Source organism: Capsicum annuum, chromosome 11, assembly GCF_002878395.1.
Source record: "Capsicum annuum cultivar UCD-10X-F1 chromosome 11, UCD10Xv1.1, whole genome shotgun sequence".
Classification (NCBI taxonomy): domain Eukaryota; kingdom Viridiplantae; phylum Streptophyta; class Magnoliopsida; order Solanales; family Solanaceae; genus Capsicum; species Capsicum annuum.
The window spans coordinates 61556223-61579584 of NC_061121.1; the positions used below are offsets into that span (position 1 = coordinate 61556223).

General features: G+C 29.8%; 2 protein-coding genes across 2 annotated transcripts; both read left to right on the forward strand.

Annotated features, from left to right (window-relative positions):
• Positions 1-8961: 8961 nt before the first annotated feature.
• Positions 8962-12616, forward strand: LOC107848218 (polygalacturonase-1 non-catalytic subunit beta). The gene is made up of 3 exons (XM_016692925.2): positions 8962-9117; positions 9892-10384; positions 11193-12616. The coding sequence occupies exons 1-3, from the start codon at positions 9073-9075 to the stop codon at positions 12527-12529; spliced, it is 1875 nt and encodes a 624-aa protein (XP_016548411.1). The 5' UTR covers positions 8962-9072; the 3' UTR covers positions 12530-12616.
• Positions 12617-16736: 4120 nt separating this feature from the next.
• Positions 16737-21536, forward strand: LOC107846506 (polygalacturonase-1 non-catalytic subunit beta-like). The gene is given in 3 exon segments (XM_047400135.1): positions 16737-16750; positions 19918-20272; positions 20274-21536. Coding segments are annotated over 3 exon segments (1359 nt in total). The 3' UTR covers positions 21264-21536.
• Positions 21537-23362: the final 1826 nt, after the last annotated feature.

Genomic DNA, 23362 nt, shown 5'->3' on the forward strand with positions numbered 1-23362 from the left:
GCAAATTTTATAATTGCGCAATTGTAAAGGTGAGGTGTTTTTTTTTAAAGTTAAGTTAATCATTATGTAATTATTATTATTTTTCCTAGGATAATGGCGCATGCTCATTTTTTAAATGGCTTGATGAGCTATCACCTCCAACCAGTCCATCAACATTGAGTCCGAGACTCGAGACATCAAATTTTCAAGGCTTGGCAAAATTTAATCTACTACAAAGGCTCCAACAATGCGAAGAAAATAAAGATTTTCTCATGACTTTATTCAAAGATGCTGAAGAATAGAGGGATCACTTTACACTATTGCTACATGACACCCAAATAGAGAGGGATCAACTAAAATAAAAATTGATTTTGACCGTAGAAAGGGAGAATGTCCTAAAAATGATGTTATGTGCTATAATGATCGTATTCATTCTTTGGAAAAGTTTAACATGGATGTAGTGATATTAAACAAATAATAATAGTTCTATTTTTCTGTAATGTTAATACTATTTTTGATAGAATCGTAGTCGATTAAATAATACGTTAACTTAAATTCGACCAGCAGGGTAATGATAGACTATGCATACGGTATATGAAATATTAAGTATGCATTCTATGATATCAAGCATACATTGTATCAACTATGACCACACCCTGCATATTCAAATTCCATGCCACAAATCAGTTTGATAGAAACAGATTCAGTGTAGAATCATAACAAGTTTCATAAAATAAAAAAATAATTGTCATATCCTACCACCAGATCCTTCAATCTTCATATTTGTGAAATATTATCATATCCTAACAACTCATCATTCAACAACACATTAAACGACTTAGGATTCAAATGTCTTTTTCCCTAAGTTCCTCATCAACACAAGTGTTACTATTGATTTCATCAACAATGGCCATGACCACATCTTTTTGGTCAACTTCAGCTCTTTTTCTCTCAACAGCTGCAGCTGCTTCTTCATTCTCACCTTCTTCTCCCTCTTTTTCAGCATTTGCAGTAGCTGGTGCTTCTTCAGTTCCCTTTTCTTCCACACCTTCTTCTCTTTCTTCAGCTGCAGCAACTGTTTCTTCCTCAGCTTCTTCTTTTCGTTCACCTGCTGCTTCTTTCTCAACTTCTTCTTTGTCAGCTTTGTCAGTTTCTTCTACATCAGTTTTTTGTTTTTCCCCGCCTTCTTGTTCATCTGCTGTCGCTTTTTCTTCTACTTCTACAGCTGCTACTTTTACACCTTCTTCTTGGCTCTTATCTTCTTACATTCCTTCTTTTTCATCCTTCTTTTCTTCTTTTTTCCTCTTCTGCCACAACAGAGGCAAACTCATCCATTTTGCTTTTGTTTTCTCCTTCTTCATTTCTTTCTGATTTATGAAGGTCCACATGCACTGTATCATCATATTACAACGTGTTACTGATATTTAAAGCTGAAAATTTATTAACAACATCAATTATTGAATGAAATTACCTCGTTCGTGTTGTCACTCATCCTTTTCCTTTTTCTTCATTCTTTTCTCTCTGATATAGGCAGTAATATCCAACACCGCTTCCTCGAGCACAACAACACTCTTATGAAGATCCCCCAGGGATGAGGTTCCCGCTGCATCTTTGGAGGTGCTCGAAGACTCATCATCACCAATGCGTACTCCAATGGGGTTACCACCCAAATCCCTGTCATCATCACTGTCCTCATTTGAAGTACGGACAATCACCCCTTCTAACTCCTTCTTCAAGCCATCGAGGATGTTATTCTTCACCTCATTCGTATATGGCTCAAACGTAATCATGCAATCCATCTTCATCTCACGAATAGTAAGGATGATGTATGGGTGCACGTTCTACAAAATATCAATTAATAATTACATAACATTAGATACAACGGTAGTATTATTGCATAATAGTAAATAAGTTCATACCTCAGAAACTTTTCCTTTATACTTGAATGGGTCGTCTTCGATTATCTTATCACTTTTTGTAGTGTGCCATCTGAGGATGCGGGGGATGGGAAAGGGCTCATCCATTAATTTTCCAGTAAATTCTCCAAGATAAGGAAAGGCCTCATAGATCCAAATCTGTAAGCAGTACAGTAGTGAAAAAAATAACTCAGAGTCTATGACAGAGTATAAATAAAATGAGAATCTATGATAAACTCACTAAAGGGTTTATAATAGATACCATGAATACCCAGGAAAATCTGTATAGAGCATAGGATGCCTTCTGTTTCTCATCAAATACTTCCTTCTACTTCTTCAGGTCACTTTTCTTCTTCAAATAGTCCATGGTTAGTTGAAATGTCTCTTTCCCCCACGGATACTTCTCGAAGAAACTCAAAGAATCGACTATTCGAATCAATTTTGTGTCAACAACTTTCGTCGAATCTTTTGCAAGCAACATAGTGTGCAAGAACCACAGTAGACAACACTTGAACTTCTGGTCCTCGTTCAGCTTATTCCCCCTGATCAGGTGTAATAAGTTGGCCGCCGTGATGTTTTTATTTTTTGTCACCTTAAAATAAAAATTGTCCCCCTTTGCTAACACCTTCTTCATTTTTTATTCACTGGGGTCTGAATAGCAGTTCAGCCCCGTGATCAAACAAAACTCTTTCAAGCCACAACAAGTAGGCTTGTTGTTAACACAGAACCACATCTCATGATGTATCTTATCGTTCTTGACGCATCGCGACAGCAAATAATGGACCAACTGCCCATTGAACTTAAGATGTTCCAACAGGTTTCTCAGGTGTCCGAAATAGGACTGCTTGAATCTTTTCTTCAATTCTTGGTCGACAAGAACTTGCTTAAATTCTCGATAAGCAGCCATTCTTGATCTGATCAATATCTTTACCGAGAAATATTTGACCTCGTCAATTATAGTTCAAAGGTCATACCGCTCCACAAAAATGCACCTTAAAAGATATGGTACGAACAAGGGATCATTATCCCCATCATCACTATTTCTCCCACTTCCCTCGCTCTCTTCACTGTCACCACTGACACTCCGCTTGGCAACATCTTCACTAGACCCGACGTAGTCGCTTATCTCCTTTAACTCTGAATTTGATTCGGACACCAACTCTTTAATTTTCTTCCTTTTTGAGACATTTCCAACTGCCTTAGCTTTTCTTTTTCTACTGCTACCAGTAGAATCAGAAGTGGTACCGGCTTTGTATTTAGGAATGATGTATTTTTTACCCATTTTCAACACAATCTACACCTGAAGAATAAATCTCCCATTTTCAGTTCATAGAGCACAAGTCTATCAACAAAAATAACTCAATGCTCAAATAAATCCCCCTCCCCCAAAAAAAAATTAACAAACACTCCACCATTAAATAGTTCACTACACAAACATATAATAACTGAATCAAAATCCAACATGCAATAGCAAAACACAATAATTGCTAAAAATCAAACTAGTGCATCTAATCAAACTAATTAACTATTAATATTTCAATTTTCACTATTTTAACAATCATGTTTTAAAAGAATGTCTGAAAATTGATTTTAATCTAGGACATTCTCATTTCATAGACCACAGGTCTACGGATAGACCGAGGGTCTACGAACAGAAACAGGTCACTATTCAGATCAAAAAACCAAAATAACTCTTCAAATAATAATTATCCTACCATTCAATACTTCGTTGCTAATAAAACCACGACTAAACCAAAACACCAAATTCAAAAAAAATATAATTTCCTACATCACTATGAATCGATTAGGAAAAAAAACCATTTAAATGGATCTAGAAATGATCGAAACCTGATTTAACTAACCTTTCAAAGCAACAACGACCCCTTAGCAGTTGGAGAAGAAGACAAAACGAAAATGACATTTTTGGGAGAAGTAGTTTCAAAAGAGGGAGTAGGAAATTGAAGAGGGGAGAGAGAGTTTTTTTTTTATATTGGAATAAGTGGAGGGTGTTAGGTGTATTATATTAAGTTTATAAGGTTGTAAAAATAATGAATCGGTCACTTCGCTCACGTGTGGACCCCACTTTTTCTATTTTTTCTATTTTTTACACCCTAAACCTAAAACATAAACGGAAAAGGCTAAAAAATATCCCTGAACTATCTGAAATAGCTAAAAAATACCCCTCGTTAGAATTTTGGCTAAAAAATATCCTTCTGTTAAATATTTAGTTCAAAAATACCCCTCCCTCTAACGAAATTCGCAAAAGGATCATAAATACCCCTGAACTATCTGAAATGGATCAAAATACCCCTCGTTAGTTTTTTGGCTCAAAAATACCACTCTGTTAAATATTTGACTCAAAAATACCCCTCTCCTTAATGAAATTCCACCAAACATGCCACCTAGATAAAAAAAAAATACGTGGCTATGCCACATTACCATCCACATGTAAAATATTATATTTTTTAATTATATGACATTCCTTTCTTCTTTATTTTTATTTTTATTTTTATTTTTTTTCAAAGCAGTTTTATTGATATGGAAAAAAATATGATCAGTAAAATTAAAAAAATTTAAAAATATTTAAATAAAATAAATCAGTGTTTTTACTGAATTTAGTTTAACGTTTTTGGAATTTCTCGACATTGGAAAGGTACTAAATAAATTTTATTAAAGGAGTACAAATTATTCAATTTTTTTCATTATATGATAAACTTTTCACTTAGATTATTAAAGAAAGTTATATCCATATTTTTCTAATGATTAAAATATATTAAATGTCATTTACTTTTCTGAAAGTGAAATTTTCAAAAATTCTAAAAATACTTGATGATTAAACATAAAATTAGAAAAACTATCAACATTCATTGAGTTCAGAAAAAATAAATCAACATCACTGAATATAATCTTTTTATTTAACTCTTTCATCCAGAAGAATAGAATGTCATATAATTAAAAAATACTAAATTTTACATATGGATGGTAATGTGGCAAATTTACGTGGTTTTTTTTTACGAAAAAGGCTCAAAAATATTTTGACTTTGATGATCCTAATGGGATTAGGTCGATCTTGTCTTTTAGGGAATCCCTGGTGCAATAGTGAAGTTGTAGTCATGTGATCAGGAGATCATATGGTTCGAACTCCTAATCATAGAAACCACCTCTTTTGTATAGTTGTGACTTATGAGGTGAAGTCCTGCATTTATATGATATAGTTCTTCTCTAGCCTCTATTCATAGTTAGAGCCTTTAACTAGCAATTCTCATCTCAACGTTTGTTCTATGTTTTGTTATAACTACTTCAGTAGTAATATTAAAACTATAGTTACAATCTACAATGTAGTTATAATTTACTCACTATGCTATTGTGCTGCTGCTTCAAGTGTTAAATTTTAATGTTCAAGAAATTTTAGAGGTCGATATAATAAGTTGGCTAACTTTTTCTGGTGAAGTGAAACAATTTCTTTCTACTATTATTCATTCCGTACGTATGATTAGATTTTGAATTTGGTTAGGAAGTACTACAATGAATAATACATCAAGGTATTTTTGAGCCTTTTTCGTAAAAAAAAAACCACGTTACTATGCTACATTACCATCCATATTTAAAATGTTTATATTTTTTAATTATATGACATTCTTTTCTTCTTGATGATAGAGTTAAATAAAAAGATTATATTCAGTGATGTTGATTTATTTTTCTGAACTCAATGAATGTTGATAGCTTTTCTAATTTTATGTTTAATCATCAAGTATTCTTAGAATTTTTGAAAATTCCACTTTCAGAAAAGTAAATGACATTTAATATATTTTAATGATTGGAAAAGCATGGATATAATTTTCTTTAATAATCTAAGTGAAAAGTTTATCATATAATGAAAAAATTGAATAATTTGTACTCCTTTAACAAAATTTATTTAGTACATTTCCAATGTCGAGAAATTTCAAAAACATTAAACTAAATCCAGTAAAAATACTGATTTATTTTATTTAAATATTTTTTAAAATTTTTAATTTTACTGATCATATTTTTTTTTCAAATCAATAAAACTGCTTTGCAAAAAAATAAAAATAAAAATAAAGAAGAAAGGAATGTCATATAATTAAAAAATATAACATTTTACATGTGAATGGTAATGTGGCGCAACTACGTGATTTTTTTTTGGGATAATACCCATGAAAATAGCTGAACTTTAACCAAATTTTTAGTGAAGCATATTGACCTTTGCGGGGGTCCTATTACCCCCTAGACTTTTTTAAAACGGAATTATTACCCCCCCCCCCCCCCCCCCCGAAACTCTATACCCAGATTTGATTGTCGGAGGTGTGACACACGCGCCCCCTTCTTCTCCATTTTCATTATTTTCACCATTACAACCATATTACACCTACAAACAACATTAGTAATACTACAATACAAATTTTCATCATTTTTTCACCAAATTCTTAATTCTTCATTCTTGAAATTTTACTTTTATTTAGTTCATTAAGAAAATCTTTTTCCAAATTTGAAATTCAAATCGAAAATTCTCTTCAATAATTTTATTCAAATAGCAAACAGAGGAACCCAATTTCACCACACACACCAAATGACCTGATGATACTACATTAGATTATATTGAGATGAGAATGGACAACAAGAACAAAATCGAAAGATACATAAGGGTGTATTCTTGATAAAAACAGGAATAACAAAGATGCTTTTGGCTAATCAGTATGCATGTGTAAAACATTATTGTACAGATAACAACAAACTTTAATGTAAAGACAATGATAGAGTGTCCAAAGGAAAATATTGATGATGTTCGGCGCTGCTTGATAATGTATCTCGTGGTAAACCTGAAGTGCCTCGTCAATATTAACAACCAATCCAATTTGATGGAATTGGAGAATACCCATTTGGTGTGTTTGTTGAAATTGGGTAAAACTGATGCAATTGAATTGATGGTATTGAAGATAACTTATTTGGTGTGTGCGTATGTGTGATGAAATTATTTTTAATTCAACAATGGAGCACCAATTTAACTCCATTGAAGAGAAGAAAGAAAGAAGAAAGAAAGAGAAGAGAAAGAATGAAAAATAAATAAAAAATATAAAATATTTAAAAGTCAGCAAATTGAGGGGTTATTTGACAAAAAAAAAGTTTTTAATATTTTTAATCACTCTCACGCGCTCAAGAGGCGTGATTACACGCCCTTGTCAAAATGGGTTGATATATGCCATTAAAATACAAAAAAAAGTCTAGGGGGTAATAGGACCCCCACAAAGTTCAGTATGCTCAACTAAAATTTGATCAAACATCAGGTATTTTGTGAGTATTCTCCTTTTTTTTATCTAGGTGGCATGCTTGGTGAAATTTCATTAAGGGGAGGGGTATTTTTTAGCCAAATATTTAACAGAGGGGTATTTTTGAGCCAAAAAACTAACGAGGAACATTTTTGATCTATTTCAAATAGTTTAGGAGTATTTTTGATCCTTTTTCAAATTTTGTTAGAGGGAGGGGTATTTTTTAGCCAAATATTTAACGGAGGGGTATTTTTGAGCCAAAAATCTAACGAGGAGTATTTTTGAGCTATTTCAGATAGTTCAGGAATATTTTTGAGCCTTTTTAAAAAAAATAAAAATTAAGTGGGTATTTGACAAATTAATTTTGGAAGGTGCCTTCTTTGCCAATTATTCCCTAATAAGTGAGTGCGGAACCAAAATATGTCATGTACTTAAATGTTACCATAATCTGCTTAGTTATATGTATTATTTTTAACGAAAGTTCAGAAACGGAGTTAAAATTTTAGAAAAATACAGAACTCTCTTTTTAAGTGAGTTATGCATATTTTTTTTACATAACTCTCTTTTTAAGAGAGTTATGTAATAGAAGTTACATAACTCTCTTTTTAAGTGAGTTATGAATTTTTTTTTACATAACTCACTTAAAAAGAGAAAAAAATGCATAGCTCTCTTTTATAAGTTTACAACACATGAAAAAAACTAGACGACAGATGAAAAAAACTAGACGACGATAGTTCAATTATTTCTCATAATTAATATAAGCACATTACTGATCCCACATATAATAATCTGCCCTTCTTTTTCATTATGGTCCGTTTCTTTCCTTTTTTTTTTTCTAGAAATGAATCGGAATAATATAGAGCTGAAACTCAACAAATCATGAGGAAGACGTGTTATTCACATTTCATTTGATAGTTAGAGACGAATTTAAAGTTAAGCATTGAAAATTCTAAAGATTCTCGGGGGTGGGGGAAGGGAGATAGAAATATGAAAGTATCGATACAAATTCATAGAGTCATTTGATTAATCACGTATCATATTCTGTCGTGTATTTAGTTTGTATATACCTAGTTGAAGTTATAACTTTTTATCGTCACCCATGGAGAAAAGACTACTGAATTTTACAGTAAAAAAGTTATAAGTTCAAGTTAATACTTCCATCCAAATAACACTATTTTATGATATACAAGTTTCTATTTTTTTATATACTACTGTATATGTGACATTTTATTTAAATGTGATTTGCATTAATAAATTTATAAATGACCAAAATTGAAGTCAAAATTCTGAAATAATTTGAAATTTCTGATTATTTCAGAATTTTACTTTTATTAAATTATGTACTGAGTTACATATTATTTTCACTATAAGCAAAGACCAACTTACTTTTATAAGTTTACAACACATAAAAAAAAATTAGACGACGATAGTTCTATTTTATAAGGCCTTTGCTATGCGTTTTGTTCTCTTTTTAAGTGAGTTATGTAAAAAAAAATGCATAACTCCCTTAAAAAGAGAGTTATGTACTTTTCTAAAATTTTAACTATGTTTATAAATTTTCTTTAAAAATAATATATATAACCCTCTTAGAAAAAGAATTAGCATATTATGATAATATTTTAGATACATGATATATTTTGATATTTTTTTTTAGTTTCACGACATATTTTGATTGTGGACTTCTAAGTAGAGCATTGTATTAGCTGTATCGCAGACATTGTCAATTTCCATCGGTACCTCCATTATCATTTATCGTCATCATTATTATCACATCTACTAGACTACTACTATCTGCCAGCACTACATATCTACTATATACTTCCACCGAGAAATCAAAATCCCACAAACCCGACATTTCTTTATATAAAAAACAAAAAGGCTTTCATGAAGAAATGCATACAAACACTCTGCTTCTATGCTTTTTCCTCCTTTTCAGGGTAAGTTACCATTTAATTAATTCAAACTTTTGTCTTGTCACTTACCAAAATTAGATTCATTTCTTTATAAATTAGAGTTGATCTCTCAAATACTCACTTAATTACTATTTCCTTGTTTTGTTTTTGTTAACCTTTTTTTAAAAATATTTATTTCAATTTTGTTGTTCCTTTCATAAAATCAAAAGAATTTCATCATATTCTTCCAATACTATCCTTAATATTAAATAACTAAACAAAGTATATTTAATCAAATTTATATTTTTAAAGTATAATTAATAAGACTAATTTAATAAAATAAATCTCTTAATTAATATTTTTTAATGGGCGTGTGCTAAATTTATAAGAATCAACTAATGTGAAATGGAGGGAGTATCTCCGTCCATTTACTTATCCATCATATTAGAAATACATCCTCACTTTTAGTTGTCGAGTTAGAAAATTAAAAAATAATTTATCATTTAGTTTGTAATTTACTCGTGTTATCAATTACATTCATTTTTTAAATTATTAAATTTTTCATATTCATATGATAGTAAAATTATTATTCTGCTTATTACTCTTTAAGGATGCGTCGAATCAATACTAAATAAATAAAAACACACGAATAAAGTAATAGTAGTAGTTAATTATTTCAAAAAGCTACCTTCTTAGTCGAAAAAAATTAAAAACAAAGAAGGGTGACTGATGATCCTCGAAATCAACCCTTATAAATTAGTATAATCTGAACACTTTGCTAATATATGTGTTTTATGCCATGTGACTCATGTCATTTAGGTGATTGTTGCCGGAAAGCGAGAAAATTCTGTAAACCCTTTTACACCAAAAGCATATTCAATTCGTTACTGGAACAAACAAATTTCAAACCAATTACCCAAACCATGGTTTCTCTTAAACAAAGCATCACCACTAAATGCTGCACAATTTGCAAAATACTCAAAGCTAGCAGGGGATCAAGAATCACTGTCAAAACAAATTCAATCATTTTGTATCTTAGCAAATCTTCTTTGTTTCCCTGATATTTCATCAAGTCTAGAGAAACATGGCCAAGATGTTCAATTTTCTTCTTACATGAGCAAGAATTTTACCAACTATGGCAACAAATTGCCTGGTGGCTTTGATAGTTTCAAGAAATATGCTGAGAATGATAATCTTCCTACGAATTCTTTTCGTCAATATAGCCGTGGTGGTGCTGGCCATGATGACATATTTTCTACTTACGCGCCAAACGGCAATGTTATTGATCAAAGCTTCAACACTTATGGCACAGGTTAGTCAGAGAGAACTTTAAATTCAATGAATTTAATCTTTATTTTCTTGTTAATGAATATATTATACGTTTGAAAATATATGCTTGGAAGTTAATAGTTATTGCAGTTTGAGTGATTATACTTGGGTTTTCGGGTCGGATTGAATTTGAATGGATTAAAATGAATTAAGTTAATAAATGAGTGGTTGTTTTATTGAAGAGTTTAAAATAAGTTAATAAATGAGTGGTTGTTTTATTGAAGAGTTTAAAAGTGCACACACAAGATAGTCAAGAGGGTTAACATTTACTATATATATATATATATATATATAAAATCATTTTAACCATATATAAGTATAGTATAATTTTCTGTCAAAGAAAATTAAGATGAATCCTCATTGTATGCTAGCTCCGCCCAGATTGTTGACCGATGCAAAAGTTTGTTGGGTTGAAATTTTTTATCACGAAATTATTCCCTTTTTATTTTTATTAGTATTATAATTGTATATAACATATTAAATTAAAAAAAAATCTTTTGATAAATTTTCATGGTTCAATTGAGCTACATATCGACTCAATTATTAATGGATTGAGATGAATTGGACTAATAAATGGGCAGATCAATGATTGGGTAGAAGTGGAGCCAAGTAGAGTCAAGGAGTCCCTTTAATTGAAAATTATTATTGTTTATACATGAATAAAATTATATTTTATGTATAAAATAAATGTTGGATCCCCTTCCTTCTTTGTCTCCTCTTAATATACTCTCCATGTGAAAAGTACTGGTTTGGACAAACTCATTGACCAAGCATTGCATCCACCTTGACAGGCCTTGCTGCTTTTGGCGTTGGCCAATTCAAGATCTACGGGCCCAATGTCAACGTACCTAATCTACGTTTCACTACCTACTCAACTGAGGCAGTAGGCAGAAAACAATCTTTTACAAGCTATACAAAAGATACAAATTCTGGTACCCAATCTTTCACAAGTTATGCAAGAAATAGTAACGGCGGAATCAACGATTTTACCAGCTACGCTAACAATTCCAACGTCATTGGCACAACGTTTACCACGTATGGTGAGTCGCAAAATGGCGGGGGCAATACGTTCAAGTCCTATGGTTCTAATGCAAATGTTCCGAAAAATACTTTCAAGGGTTATGGTTTATTAGGTAATGCACCTTTTGAGACTTTTATAAATTATAGAGACAAGTCTAATGTTGGTGATGATACTTTTGTGTCATATGTGGATGATCCAAATAGTGGTAGAGCAAATTTTGAGAATTATGGTCAGTTATTTGGTGAAGGGTCTGACCGATTTAGTAAATATGGATCTAAAATCACTAATGAACAAATTATTGGATTCAAGACTTACGGTGTGAACACAAGTTTTAAAGAGTATGGAAAATCAATTCCTACATTTGCTGATTATAAAAACAAGACTATTAATCAGCTTTCAATATCTTCCTCGATGGGCAAAAATGTGAATAACAAATGGGTGGTTGAGCCAGGGAAATTCTTCAGAGAAAAAATGTTGAAAAGGGGAACTATAATGCCAATGCCTGATATTCAAGATAAAATGCCAAAAAGATCGTTTTTGCCTAAAGTGATAGCTTCAAAATTACCATTTTCTACTTCGAAAATCGATGAGCTAAAGAAAATTTTCCATGCCGGAGATGATTCTCAGATGGGGAAAATGATAGGCGATGCATTGGCTGAGTGTGAAAGATCACCGAGTGTTGGCGAGACGAAGAGGTGTGTTAGCTCAATTGAGGATATGATTGACTTTTCCACCTCTGTGCTAGGTCAAAACGTTGTCGTTCGTACAACTGAGAACATAAAGGGGTCAAAGAGGGATATCATGATAGGATCAGTCAAAGGAATCAATGGTGGGAAAGTAACTAAATCAGTATCTTGTCATCAGAGTTTGTTCCCCTACTTACTCTATTATTGCCATTCGGTTCCAAAGGTTCGAGTCTACGAAGCGGATATATTTGATCCCAATTCCAAGGCTAAGATTAATCATGGTGTTGCCATTTGTCATGTGGACACATCAGCATGGGGAGCCAATCATGGAGCTTTTATCGCACTCGGGTCGGGACCCGGGAAGATTGAGGTTTGCCATTGGATCTTTGAGAATGATATGACCTGGACAGTTGCTGATTGAAATGGATCGATTTTTCAGTGTTTTTATTTAGGACGGATTAATTATGCTTATCAATGAAAAAACTTTATATAATAGATATTTATTACATAAGTCATGTTCTTGCTCAGGTTAACATTGCGCAATTTTAATACATTTTAAACTCTCTTTTGTCGTTAGAGTCTGTTTGAAAAGTCATTTCCTAATGAATTTGGTGTATTATTAAGATAATAATCACATAGTAAAATAATTACCGTGAAAGTTAAGTGATCGTCTGTGAATAGCATTCACCTTTATTTTAGAAAGGAACATCTAACAAAAAATTCAACAGGGAGGAAATTGAATGAGGAAGAAGAATTGAAACATTTGTATCAGTTGGTGTATTTTAATAATATTAGTAAAGTGTATGTACTTTGCACATGTGTCGTATTAATTAATAATAAAGCTATGAAATAGAAATTTAAATAATACTCCCTTTGTTTGAAAAAGAATAACCTACTTTCCTTTTTAGTCCGTTTAAAAAAGAATGACTTCTTTCCTTTTTTGACATTACTTTAATTTCAACTTTCCACATGACAAGTTTAGGACCACAAGATTAAAGAGCATTTTGGTACATTTAACACAACTTTAATTTAAGGCCATAAGATTCAAAAATCTTCTTTATTTTTTTTAAACTTTGTGTCAAGTCAAAATAGGTCATTCTTTTATAAATGGAGGGAGTATAAAATTATACTGCATAAATATTATATCAAATTACTTTCATATAATTCAATAGTTAAGTCTTTGACTATATGAACATTTTCATGCTGTGTATATATATGAGCATTTTTTTCTTCATTTTCTTTTAGAGGTAAACAAATAATTTTTTTTTATCATTGGAAAAAAAAAATTCAAACGCTTCATTTTTGTATCTACCTTCTAATTGTAAGTTTTTCGAATGAATTTTTTCGCTTTAAGCATGCACAATGGGTTTAACTACATAACCATCACCTACATAACCATCACCTACATTACTCTCTAGATCCCTGAACATGTCACCAACTAATACTTGTATGAGGCATTAACTTATTGACAAATGGACGCTAGTGGTCCCACTCACAAGCACTACAGTCCACAAGGGACTCCTCCCATTTTTTTTCATTTACCTTTATCCGTTTTTTTGTAATTCCTTCCTCTTCTTCTTTTTTTCCAATCCTCTTCCAAATATTTTGTTTAGTTTATGCGTTTTAAAGAGGTTTTATAAAAAGTGTTCGTGTATTATATCTGTGGCATAGTTTAAAATATTTTTTGAATTCAAAATTTTAATTTTAAAAAATAATATTTGAAAATTTTGGTTAGCTGATCTGATTAATTGGAGGTTATTTGTTTTTGGCCAAAGTCATCGATAGGCTGTTGCCAAAATTCACTTAGACACCTAAACTAAGGTCTGTTCCTATCAGACCCCTAAGCCCCCCACATTTTGTTTCAATTGGACCTTTTTTGCCCTATTAGCAAAAAGCTCAAAGTGTGTGTCGTGGCAAAATAAGCTAATTGGAAGCTGACACGTGGCATTGTGGGTCCAATAATTATTAAAAATTAATTATAATTTTTTTAAAAAAAGTACATACAAATGGCATTGAGGAAATTATTAAAAAATAATTCTAAAATTATTTAAAAAATAAAAAAAACTGATTATTTAAAAAAATATAATTTTTTTTAAAATTAAATAAATTATTAGAAAATTATTTTTTTAAAAAAAATTAATTATTAAGAAAAATTATAAAAGTTTTTAAAAAATGAAAATAAAAAATGATGAGGATATAAATTATAAAAAATAATTATAAAATTATTTGAAAAATAAAAATAAAAAACTGATTATTTAAAAAAAATTATAAAATTTTTTAAAAAATGAAATAAATTATTTAAAAAATTAAAAATTAATTATTGAAAAAAATTATAAAACTTTTTAAAAAATGAAATTAAAAAATTGAATTGAGGATATAAATTATGAAAAAATATTGTAAAATTATTTGAAAAACAAAAATAAAAAACTGATTATTTAATTTTTTTTTTAAAAATGAAATAAATTATTAAAAACTATTTAAAAAATAAAAAAATAATTATTAAAAAATTATGAAACTTTTTAAAAAATGAAAATAAAAAATGGCATTGAGGATCCAAATTATTAAAAAATAATTATAAAATTATTTAAAAAATAAAAATAAAAGCCTAATTATAAAAAAGAAATAGGCAGTGCCACATAGGCAAAAAAAGCCCAATTGGAACAAAATGTGGGGGGTTTAGGGGCTTGATAGTAACAGGCCTTAGTTTAGGTGTCTAGGTGAATTTTGGCAACAAGTTTGAGTGTCTATCGATGCCTTTGACCTTTTTTTTTTTTTTCATCTAGTGAATTTTGATCAACATTTTTATGATCGATATATGAGTTTTAAGTAGAATTATTCATACTTTGGTTTGAATTTTTTTTTGATGTAAATTAAAACTAAATTAAATTTTAATTATTCAAATAAAATAAAAATAAATATAGTACACATTTGTCAATTTGATTGTTTTTTTTTTTTTAAAGAAAGCCTTAGTAATGGTATTTATATATTTTTCCCCTACCATTAGAAAGAAATTTCATTAGTTGCTTTGCTAACTTGTAATCATGAAGATTAATATAATTTTCTTTTAATTATGAATAATGTCTTGGAATATATTATTTAATTAGGTGAATATAGTTTATAAAAAATATAAAAATATCTTGATAAAAATCTCATATATTTTTTTTTTTACATAAATTGACTTTGATTTATATAATTTATTTTTAAAAAATGTGTTTTAGCCTAAACCTTTTAGTTTGTTAGAATAAAAATTAAATGTAATAAAATTTTGATGACAATTATATAAAATATTTTAAATTATTTATAAAAATTGATACATTTCTATTTCATTCAAATAATTATAAAATCAGTCAATTCACTTATTATTATTTTTAAAAAATTAATGCAATCACATGAAACTGAAAAATGTATCAATATATTAATTAATTAAATTTTTACTCAAATCACGAAGGATTAAAAAATTGAATAGTAAAATTGTAAAATAAATTAAAAAATTCTTTTCTGCATAGAATTGATCTAAAGTTGATGAAAAGAAATGAGAAAAAAAAGTGGAAGATGACTGCCCGGGAAAACTAAGGGGTTCTTTGGTTGGTAATGTAATTATAATGGGATTAGTTATGCTGGGATTATTTTTTATTTAGTGTTTGATTTGTTGTATTCAAACTAATATGCATGGTATTATAAACACCTAATTTTTGACCAAAACCAAATATTTTACGCCATTTTTAATGTTTAATACACATATTTTATTTTTAGGTCTAAATTAGATATTTCGATTTCATCCTATTTTACAAGGTTTGGTTTAATAGTTTTGAAAAATACAAAAATAGAATCACATTTTAAATAAGTTTTTATTTTCATTATTATTTATTTATTTATTTAAAAAAAAAAGAGAAAAAAATTAAATTATATTTGTCTTCTTCTTTTAACTTTTAATAAATAATCTAGTGATATTAATATTTCGTAATCATGTTCTAAGACTAATTATTTAACTTATTTGTATTTTATTAGTTTTAAATAAATTTTATCTTCTTTTTATTATTTATTTAAAATATTAATTTGAAAAAAAAAAGAAAAAGAAAAGAAACCCTAAATTACTCCCTCACTTCACATTCTCACCCCATTATTCCCTCAACTTCTCACGTCCACACACATGCACACAATAATACTCCTTATATAACATAAAAACACACACGCACATCTGCACAAAGGGAGAGAGAGGAGATGAAGAGGAGAGAACATACAACAACACTGGAGAAACAACAATTGAAAAGCAAGAAAAAACGACACTTAGAAGAGAAGCACGAAAAAAGCTGCATAGAAAGAAAGCAAAAGTTGAGGGAAAAATAGGAAAGAAAAAAGAGTTAGAGTTTAGGGTTGAGTCTCCATTTCGAGTTTTCGGTTTGAGTTCGTGCCTCCAAAAGTTAGCTAGTATTAACTATGCAAATTACAAGATTGTAGAAGATTTCGCTAGAAATTTGTTTTCGTGAGAGGTACCTCAATTTTTTTTCTTTGTAAAATTTAATTTGGCGATTATGTGAAAACATGACCAAGCTTATTCCAACCAATGAAAACGTCATATTTCTCTTTGAGTGAACTCACTTCTCTGATTGTTATCAATATATCAGAATATGGGTGTAAGAATGTAAGTGTAATTAATGTATAGGATTGTTTGTTTCTTGTTTAAGTCTTAATATTCACGAGTGTTGAGTGTCCAGATATGTGTTTTGGTTTTTATTAATTAATATAGAGGTCGGATCAATTTTTTATGTAACCATGCATCTTGTAAAATCCAATTCAGGCTGAGTTGAAGTTATCTTATTTTTAGAATAGATAAGCATAGAAGATGGTTTCACCATAATAATTTGATTCCAGTAAAGGTTAGTTAAATAAAAAAAATTATTTGGAGGTTTATTCAAAGAAAAATGAAGCAAAAGTTGAATTAGAAAGAAATTCGTGACTTTCTTGTCTTTAAATATATTTCTTATCATTTAATGGTGTTGGTGAAATTTTGCAATGTAAAAGGCGTAGTATCTGTGTTGTTATAGAAATGTGATATGCATATTATGAAAGTGTGCGTGAGGTGATGAAATTGTGTATATAGGTGATAATAACGTGTAGTTTTTTTTTGCCATGGCATATGCATGTTTTTCTTAACATTATTCTTACAAATTAACTCTTCCCCTTTTCATGATTTGGACATTTAAGATGCGCTGTATATATCAAAATGGTTGCTATTTTATCTCATTTTTGTCTTGTATAAATTCCTATTGGATATAAAGGTGTCAAAGAGTGAATCTCATATTTATTTTATAAGCTCTCAGTAGAAATATTTCTGTTCCTCAAACATTGTTTAAGACCTTTTCATTAATTTAGTATGAGTTTGAATGACATGGGTTGAGGTTTTATTCAAGATTCGTTGTCATCAATAAAAGAAAAGAGAGGAAAACCCATTTGTAAGGGAGCGAACTCGAAAAAGAATGACTTAGGTTCTTAATCCTTAGAAAATTAAAGCTTAACATATAAGAGAAATTTAACGATGAAGTTGGAAAGCCCTGCTACCAACTATTCGTTATAATAAAATCTAACATACCATTTGAAACCGATTGAATCGGGTTATGTAGATTCTAAACCTATTAGGTGCTTATTTAGACTAGAAAAAATGGGGTCGATTCATAAATGTCTCAAAGGTATGAGAGATATATTAAAACTCGTGGTAAGGCCGAAAAGTACTACTATTGGTAAGCCACGCATCAATATAGTTTAAATATATTCAAAAATAAATAAAAGCAGGATGTAAGTTACTTTTAGGCTAACAAATCCTCTATATCCAAAAGATTAATTTTAAGCCAGACACGAGTCATTAAAGTGACCGTGCTAGAACCACGGGACTCGAGGGGTGCCTCACACCTTTCCCTCAGCCAATAGAATTCCTTATCTGAATTTCTAGTTTGCAGACCAATAATAAAGAGTAATTTCCTTTTGAATGGGGATTCAATAAGGTAACTTGAAACACCCAAACACAATTCTAAGTGGCGACTCTGTAAATAAAATAATCCCCATTCAAAATGTCACTTTAATTGAAAAACCCATTTTCTCTAAAACCAACTCCCTAATTGGATTAGGGGCGGTAAAAAATAGGGGTGTGACAGGTATAATTTCTAAAAATTAATTAATTGATTACCGAAATTTCCTCCATCTTATTTAACTTCTTTTTTTTTTTATATATATTTCTTTTCAAGCTTTAAATATTTATTCTTAAAAATAAAACTTTTATCTTATTTAACTTTTTTTTTTGTGTGCGTGCATTTTCATGATTACATTGTGTGTATTTTAAAAATTAAACTTTCATCTTATTTAGCTTTAAGTTTTTTGCATGTGCCTTCCCATGATTATCCCGTTTGTGTTTAAAAAAAAAATCTTACTAAATCTTATTTAGTTTGAAATAAAAACTTCCAACTTAAGTTTGTTAAAGTGAAAGAAGATTTGTTGTTTATGTCACTTCATTTAAACACATATCACTCATATAATATAGGATATTAAAATTCGTTTTAATTGATATATACAATATCAATTTTCAAGTGATTAAAAAACTATTTAATTAAAAATATGTAATTGAACAATGAAGTCGATTGTGAAACGATAATATGTATTAAAACTAGGCAACGCCTCTTTAGTTGCTAAAATATTTTACAGATTACCAGTGAATAGTAATTATTATTATTATAAAATCTACTTACTTTAATTAATCTTTTCATTGTGTAGTAAGAACTTTTTGTGTTATCAATTCACAAAAATAACACTTGAAAGGAAAAAGTTGATGTTGAATTCCGTTTTTCTCTGCTTAAAACATTATAGTACCTACATTTTGTCGGATATATAAAAAATTATAGTACCTAGTTTTGATTCTTATTATGTATGAATCTAACATATTTTGATTTTTAATTTGTTAAATGTGCATTTTGATCCTTTATATAAGAAAATAGCGTATAAGTTTATAAAATTCACAAGCAATGGGATGAAAAAAAAATGCAAAGTTTAATTAATAAGAGGTTAGTTTTTCTTAGTCATATATTTCTGTCGTTCCAAAATAAGATATTTTAATCTTTTTAATTTGTCATAAATAACACATTTTAGATAATCAAGTAAATATCAATAATATTTTTTCAATTTCAAAAGAAATAATTAGAGATTGAAGAACTAAGAGGAGATGAAGAAGATTAGAAATATATGTTTGCAATGGATTTGAAGGTAATCTTGTCATTTTATAGTTTTATCCCAAATATAAATAATGATGAGATTGTTATCCCACCAAATATGGAGATAACTTATCCCGGTACTATTTATTAATCTCGAAATAAGTTATCTCGTATATTAACAATCAAACGATATATTAAAATTTTTATTCTGAGACTATTATTTATTTCGAAATTAATTATTCTAGTACCTCGCACCAAACGATCCCTAAGGGTTTATTAAGAAGAGAAGTGGCTGGAGAATTGAGATTATGCAGTGGTCTCACATAATAATATTAATTAAATAATTTCTCACATTTAATTCTATTTTGTATGGAGCCCACAATTTACTTTCAATTTCTTGCGCAAAGTTAAAGATTCTCTCTCTTCTTCATAGTTTTCAATTGAGAAAATAGGTTCATAATCCACATGTCAAAAAAGTAGTGGAATATTATACAACTTGTGTCTTCCATGTAATATGTGTATCTCACTCGTAGTAAAATTTTTCGTTTTGTCTCCTCTTAATATACTACTCTCCATGTGAAAAGTACTGGTATGGACAAACTCATTGACTAAGCATTGTATCCACCTTGACAGGCCTTGCTGCTTTTGGCGTTGGCCAATTCAAGATCTACGGGCCCAATGTCAACGTACCTAATCTACGTTTCACTACCTACTCAACAGAGGCAGTAGGTAGAAAACAATCTTTTACAAGCTATACAAAAGATACGAATTCTGATATCCAATCTTTCACAAGTTATGCAAGAAATAGTAACGGCAGAATCAACGATTTTACCAGCTACGCCAACAATTCCAACGTCATTGGCACAACGTTTACCACGTATGGTGAGTCGCAAAATGGTGGGGGCAATACGTTCAAGTCCTATGGTTCTAATGCAAATGTTTCGAAAAATACTTTCAAGGGTTATGGTTTATTAGGTAGGTAATGCACCTTTTGAGACTTTTATAAATTATAGAGACAAGTCTAATGTAGGTGATGATACTTTTGTTTCATATGTGGATGATCCAAATAGTGGTAGAGCAAATTTTGAGAATTATGGTCAGTCATTTGGTGAGGGGTCTGATGGATTTAGTAAATATGGATCTAAAATCACTGATGAACAAATTATTGGATTCAAGACTTACGGTGTGAACACAAGTTTTAAAGAGTATGGAAAATCAATTCCTACATTTGCTGATTCTAAAAACAAGACTATTCATCAGCTTTCAATATCTTCCTTGATGGGCAAAAATGTGAATAACAAATGGGTGGTTAAGCCAGGGAAATTCTTCAGAGAAAAAATGTTGAAAAGGGGAACTATAATGCCAATGCCTGATATTCAAGATAAAATGCCAAAAAGATCGTTTTTGCCTAGAGTGATAGCTTCAAAATTGCGATTTTCTACTTCGAAAATCGATGAGCTAAAGAAAATTTTCCATGCCAGAGATGATTCTCAGATGGGGAAAATGATAGGCGATGCATTGGCTGAGTGTGAAAGATCACCGAGTGCTGGCGAGACGAAGAGGTGTGTTAGCTCAATTGAGGATGCGATCGACTTTTTCACCTCTGTGCTAGGTCAAAACGTTGTCGTTCGTACAACTGAGAACACAAAGGGGTCAAAGGGGGATATCATGATCGGATCAGTCAAAGGAATCAATGGTGGGAAAGTAACTAAATCAGTATCTTGTCATCAGAGTTTGTTCCCCTACTTACTCTATTACTGCCATTCGGTCCCAAAGGTTCGAGTCTACGAAGCGGAGATATTGGATCCCAATTCCAAGGCTAAGATTAATCATGGTGTTCCCATTTGTCATGTGGATGCATCGGCATGGGGAGCCAATCATGGAGCTTTTATCGCACTCGGGTCGGGACCCGGGAAGATTGAGGTTTGCCATTGGATCTTTGAGAATGATATGACCTGAGTAGTTGATGATTGAAATGGATCGATATTCCAGTGTTCTTATTTGGGTTGGATTAATTATGCTTATCAAACCACTTGTTAGACCCTATTCCCCTTTTGGTCATGAAAAAACTTTATATAATAGATATTTATTACATAAGTCAATGTTCTTGCCCAGATTAACATTGCGCAATTTTAATACATTTTAAGCTCTCTTTTGTCGTTAGAGTCTGTTTGAAAAGTCATTTCCTAATGAATTTGGTGTATTATTAAGATAATAATCACATAGTAAAATAATTACTGTGAAAGTTAAGTGATCGTCTGTGAATAGCATTCACCTTTTTTCGAAAGGGACATCTAACAAAAAATTCAACAGGGAGGAAATTGAATAAGGAAGAAGAATTGAAACATTTGTATCTGTTGGTGTATTTTAATAATACTAGTCAAATGTACGTACTTTGCACGCGTGTCGTATTAATTAATAATAAAGCTATGAAACAGAAATTTAAATAATATAAAATTATACTGCATAAATATTATATCAAATTAGTTTCGTACAATTCAATAGTTAAGTCTTTGACTATATGAACATTTTCATGTTGTGTATATATATGAGCATTTTTTTCTTCATTTTCTTTTAAAGATAAACAAATAATTTTTTTCTATCATTGGAAAAAAAAAAAATCAAACGCTTCATTTTTGTTTCTACTTTCTAATTGAGAGTTTTTTGAAAGAATTTTTTTTCTTTAAGCATGTACATATACCACAATGGGTTTACCTACATAACCATCACCTACATTACCGTCTAGATCCCTGAACATGTCGCCTAATCTGTCCACCCCCAACTATTATTATAGAAGTCTTTGTGTTCTCAATTCAAAATCGAAAACAATTTCAGATAAATTTATATCAGGTTCAAATAGAAAAAAAATAAAGACTCTAAAACCAAATGGAGATCAAAGTGCTCTTTTCTTTTTAACCCAATATATATCCTATTACTATAATAAATCATATAAAACTATTAAATACCTTCGAAAGAAGTAAAACTTGTCACAATTAAAAAGAGAATCGTCATTCTCGTACCATAAATCTTAATTTTTAGGCAAGATAAACATTAAATTTTTTGGCTTCTTCATTCGAGAAGCAACACGAAATTGTTAAAAGGGTGGTTTATATCCAAAAAAAAATTGACAGTAGAAAGGACGTATGTCCCAATTTTGAGCTATTACTTTGAATGAAAAAACGTGCTTGCAAATTGCAAAACATCATCTATTAGAGAAAGATAACTATATAAATTGATGAATGAAATTAAAATTATCTCTGAAAAGACCGATTGATCATATTTTATATGTGTCATAACCATTAGAGCCTCTACCGAAAAAAAAACAATCATTAAAAGCGTACTGAAAAAATAATGTTGGTATGCTAGATCTCATGATTTATTTACAACAAAAATAATTGCATATAACTAAAATTTAAAGGAGAACTCATATAACGAAGAATGCTAAAAACCCTAATGAATAGAAGGAGAAAACTTTAATTAATCATCAATCAAAATTAAAATAAAAATAAGAAGAAAATGTAGAAGTAGAAGAATCACACGTATGTTTCTAGTAAAATTTGATCATATAACTACATAAATAGAATTGTAGACATTCTTTTTTATATAAGGTAAAATTCTAATAGATTTAAAAGTCTCCCATCTCAATTTTCATTCTGCAAATTAAAAAGAAAAGTTACCAAATATATAAATACACCTAAACAAAGAAAGTAAAACTTAATTAAAGAATCCTAATTAAGAAAGAAAAACTCTTAAAGAATCCTATAGAATCCTAAATTTCCAATTTTATAATCTTACTAATTTACGGTAGAATACTTCTAAATAAAGTAAAATTCATAGAATCCTAAAGCTAATTAAAGAAATTCAATTATATATAGACACGACAGTTTTTTTTTTCAACAAAAAATAATTGTTAGTAATTATAATTAAATAGTAAATAACAGTTTTGAATTTTCTTTTTTGTGCATAATTTTTTGGATGAGCTTATTTTAAGTGCTTTTAAGTCAAAAAATAGCTTTTAAGTCTTTTGATGTGTTTGGGTAAAATTTTAAAGTTCTTAA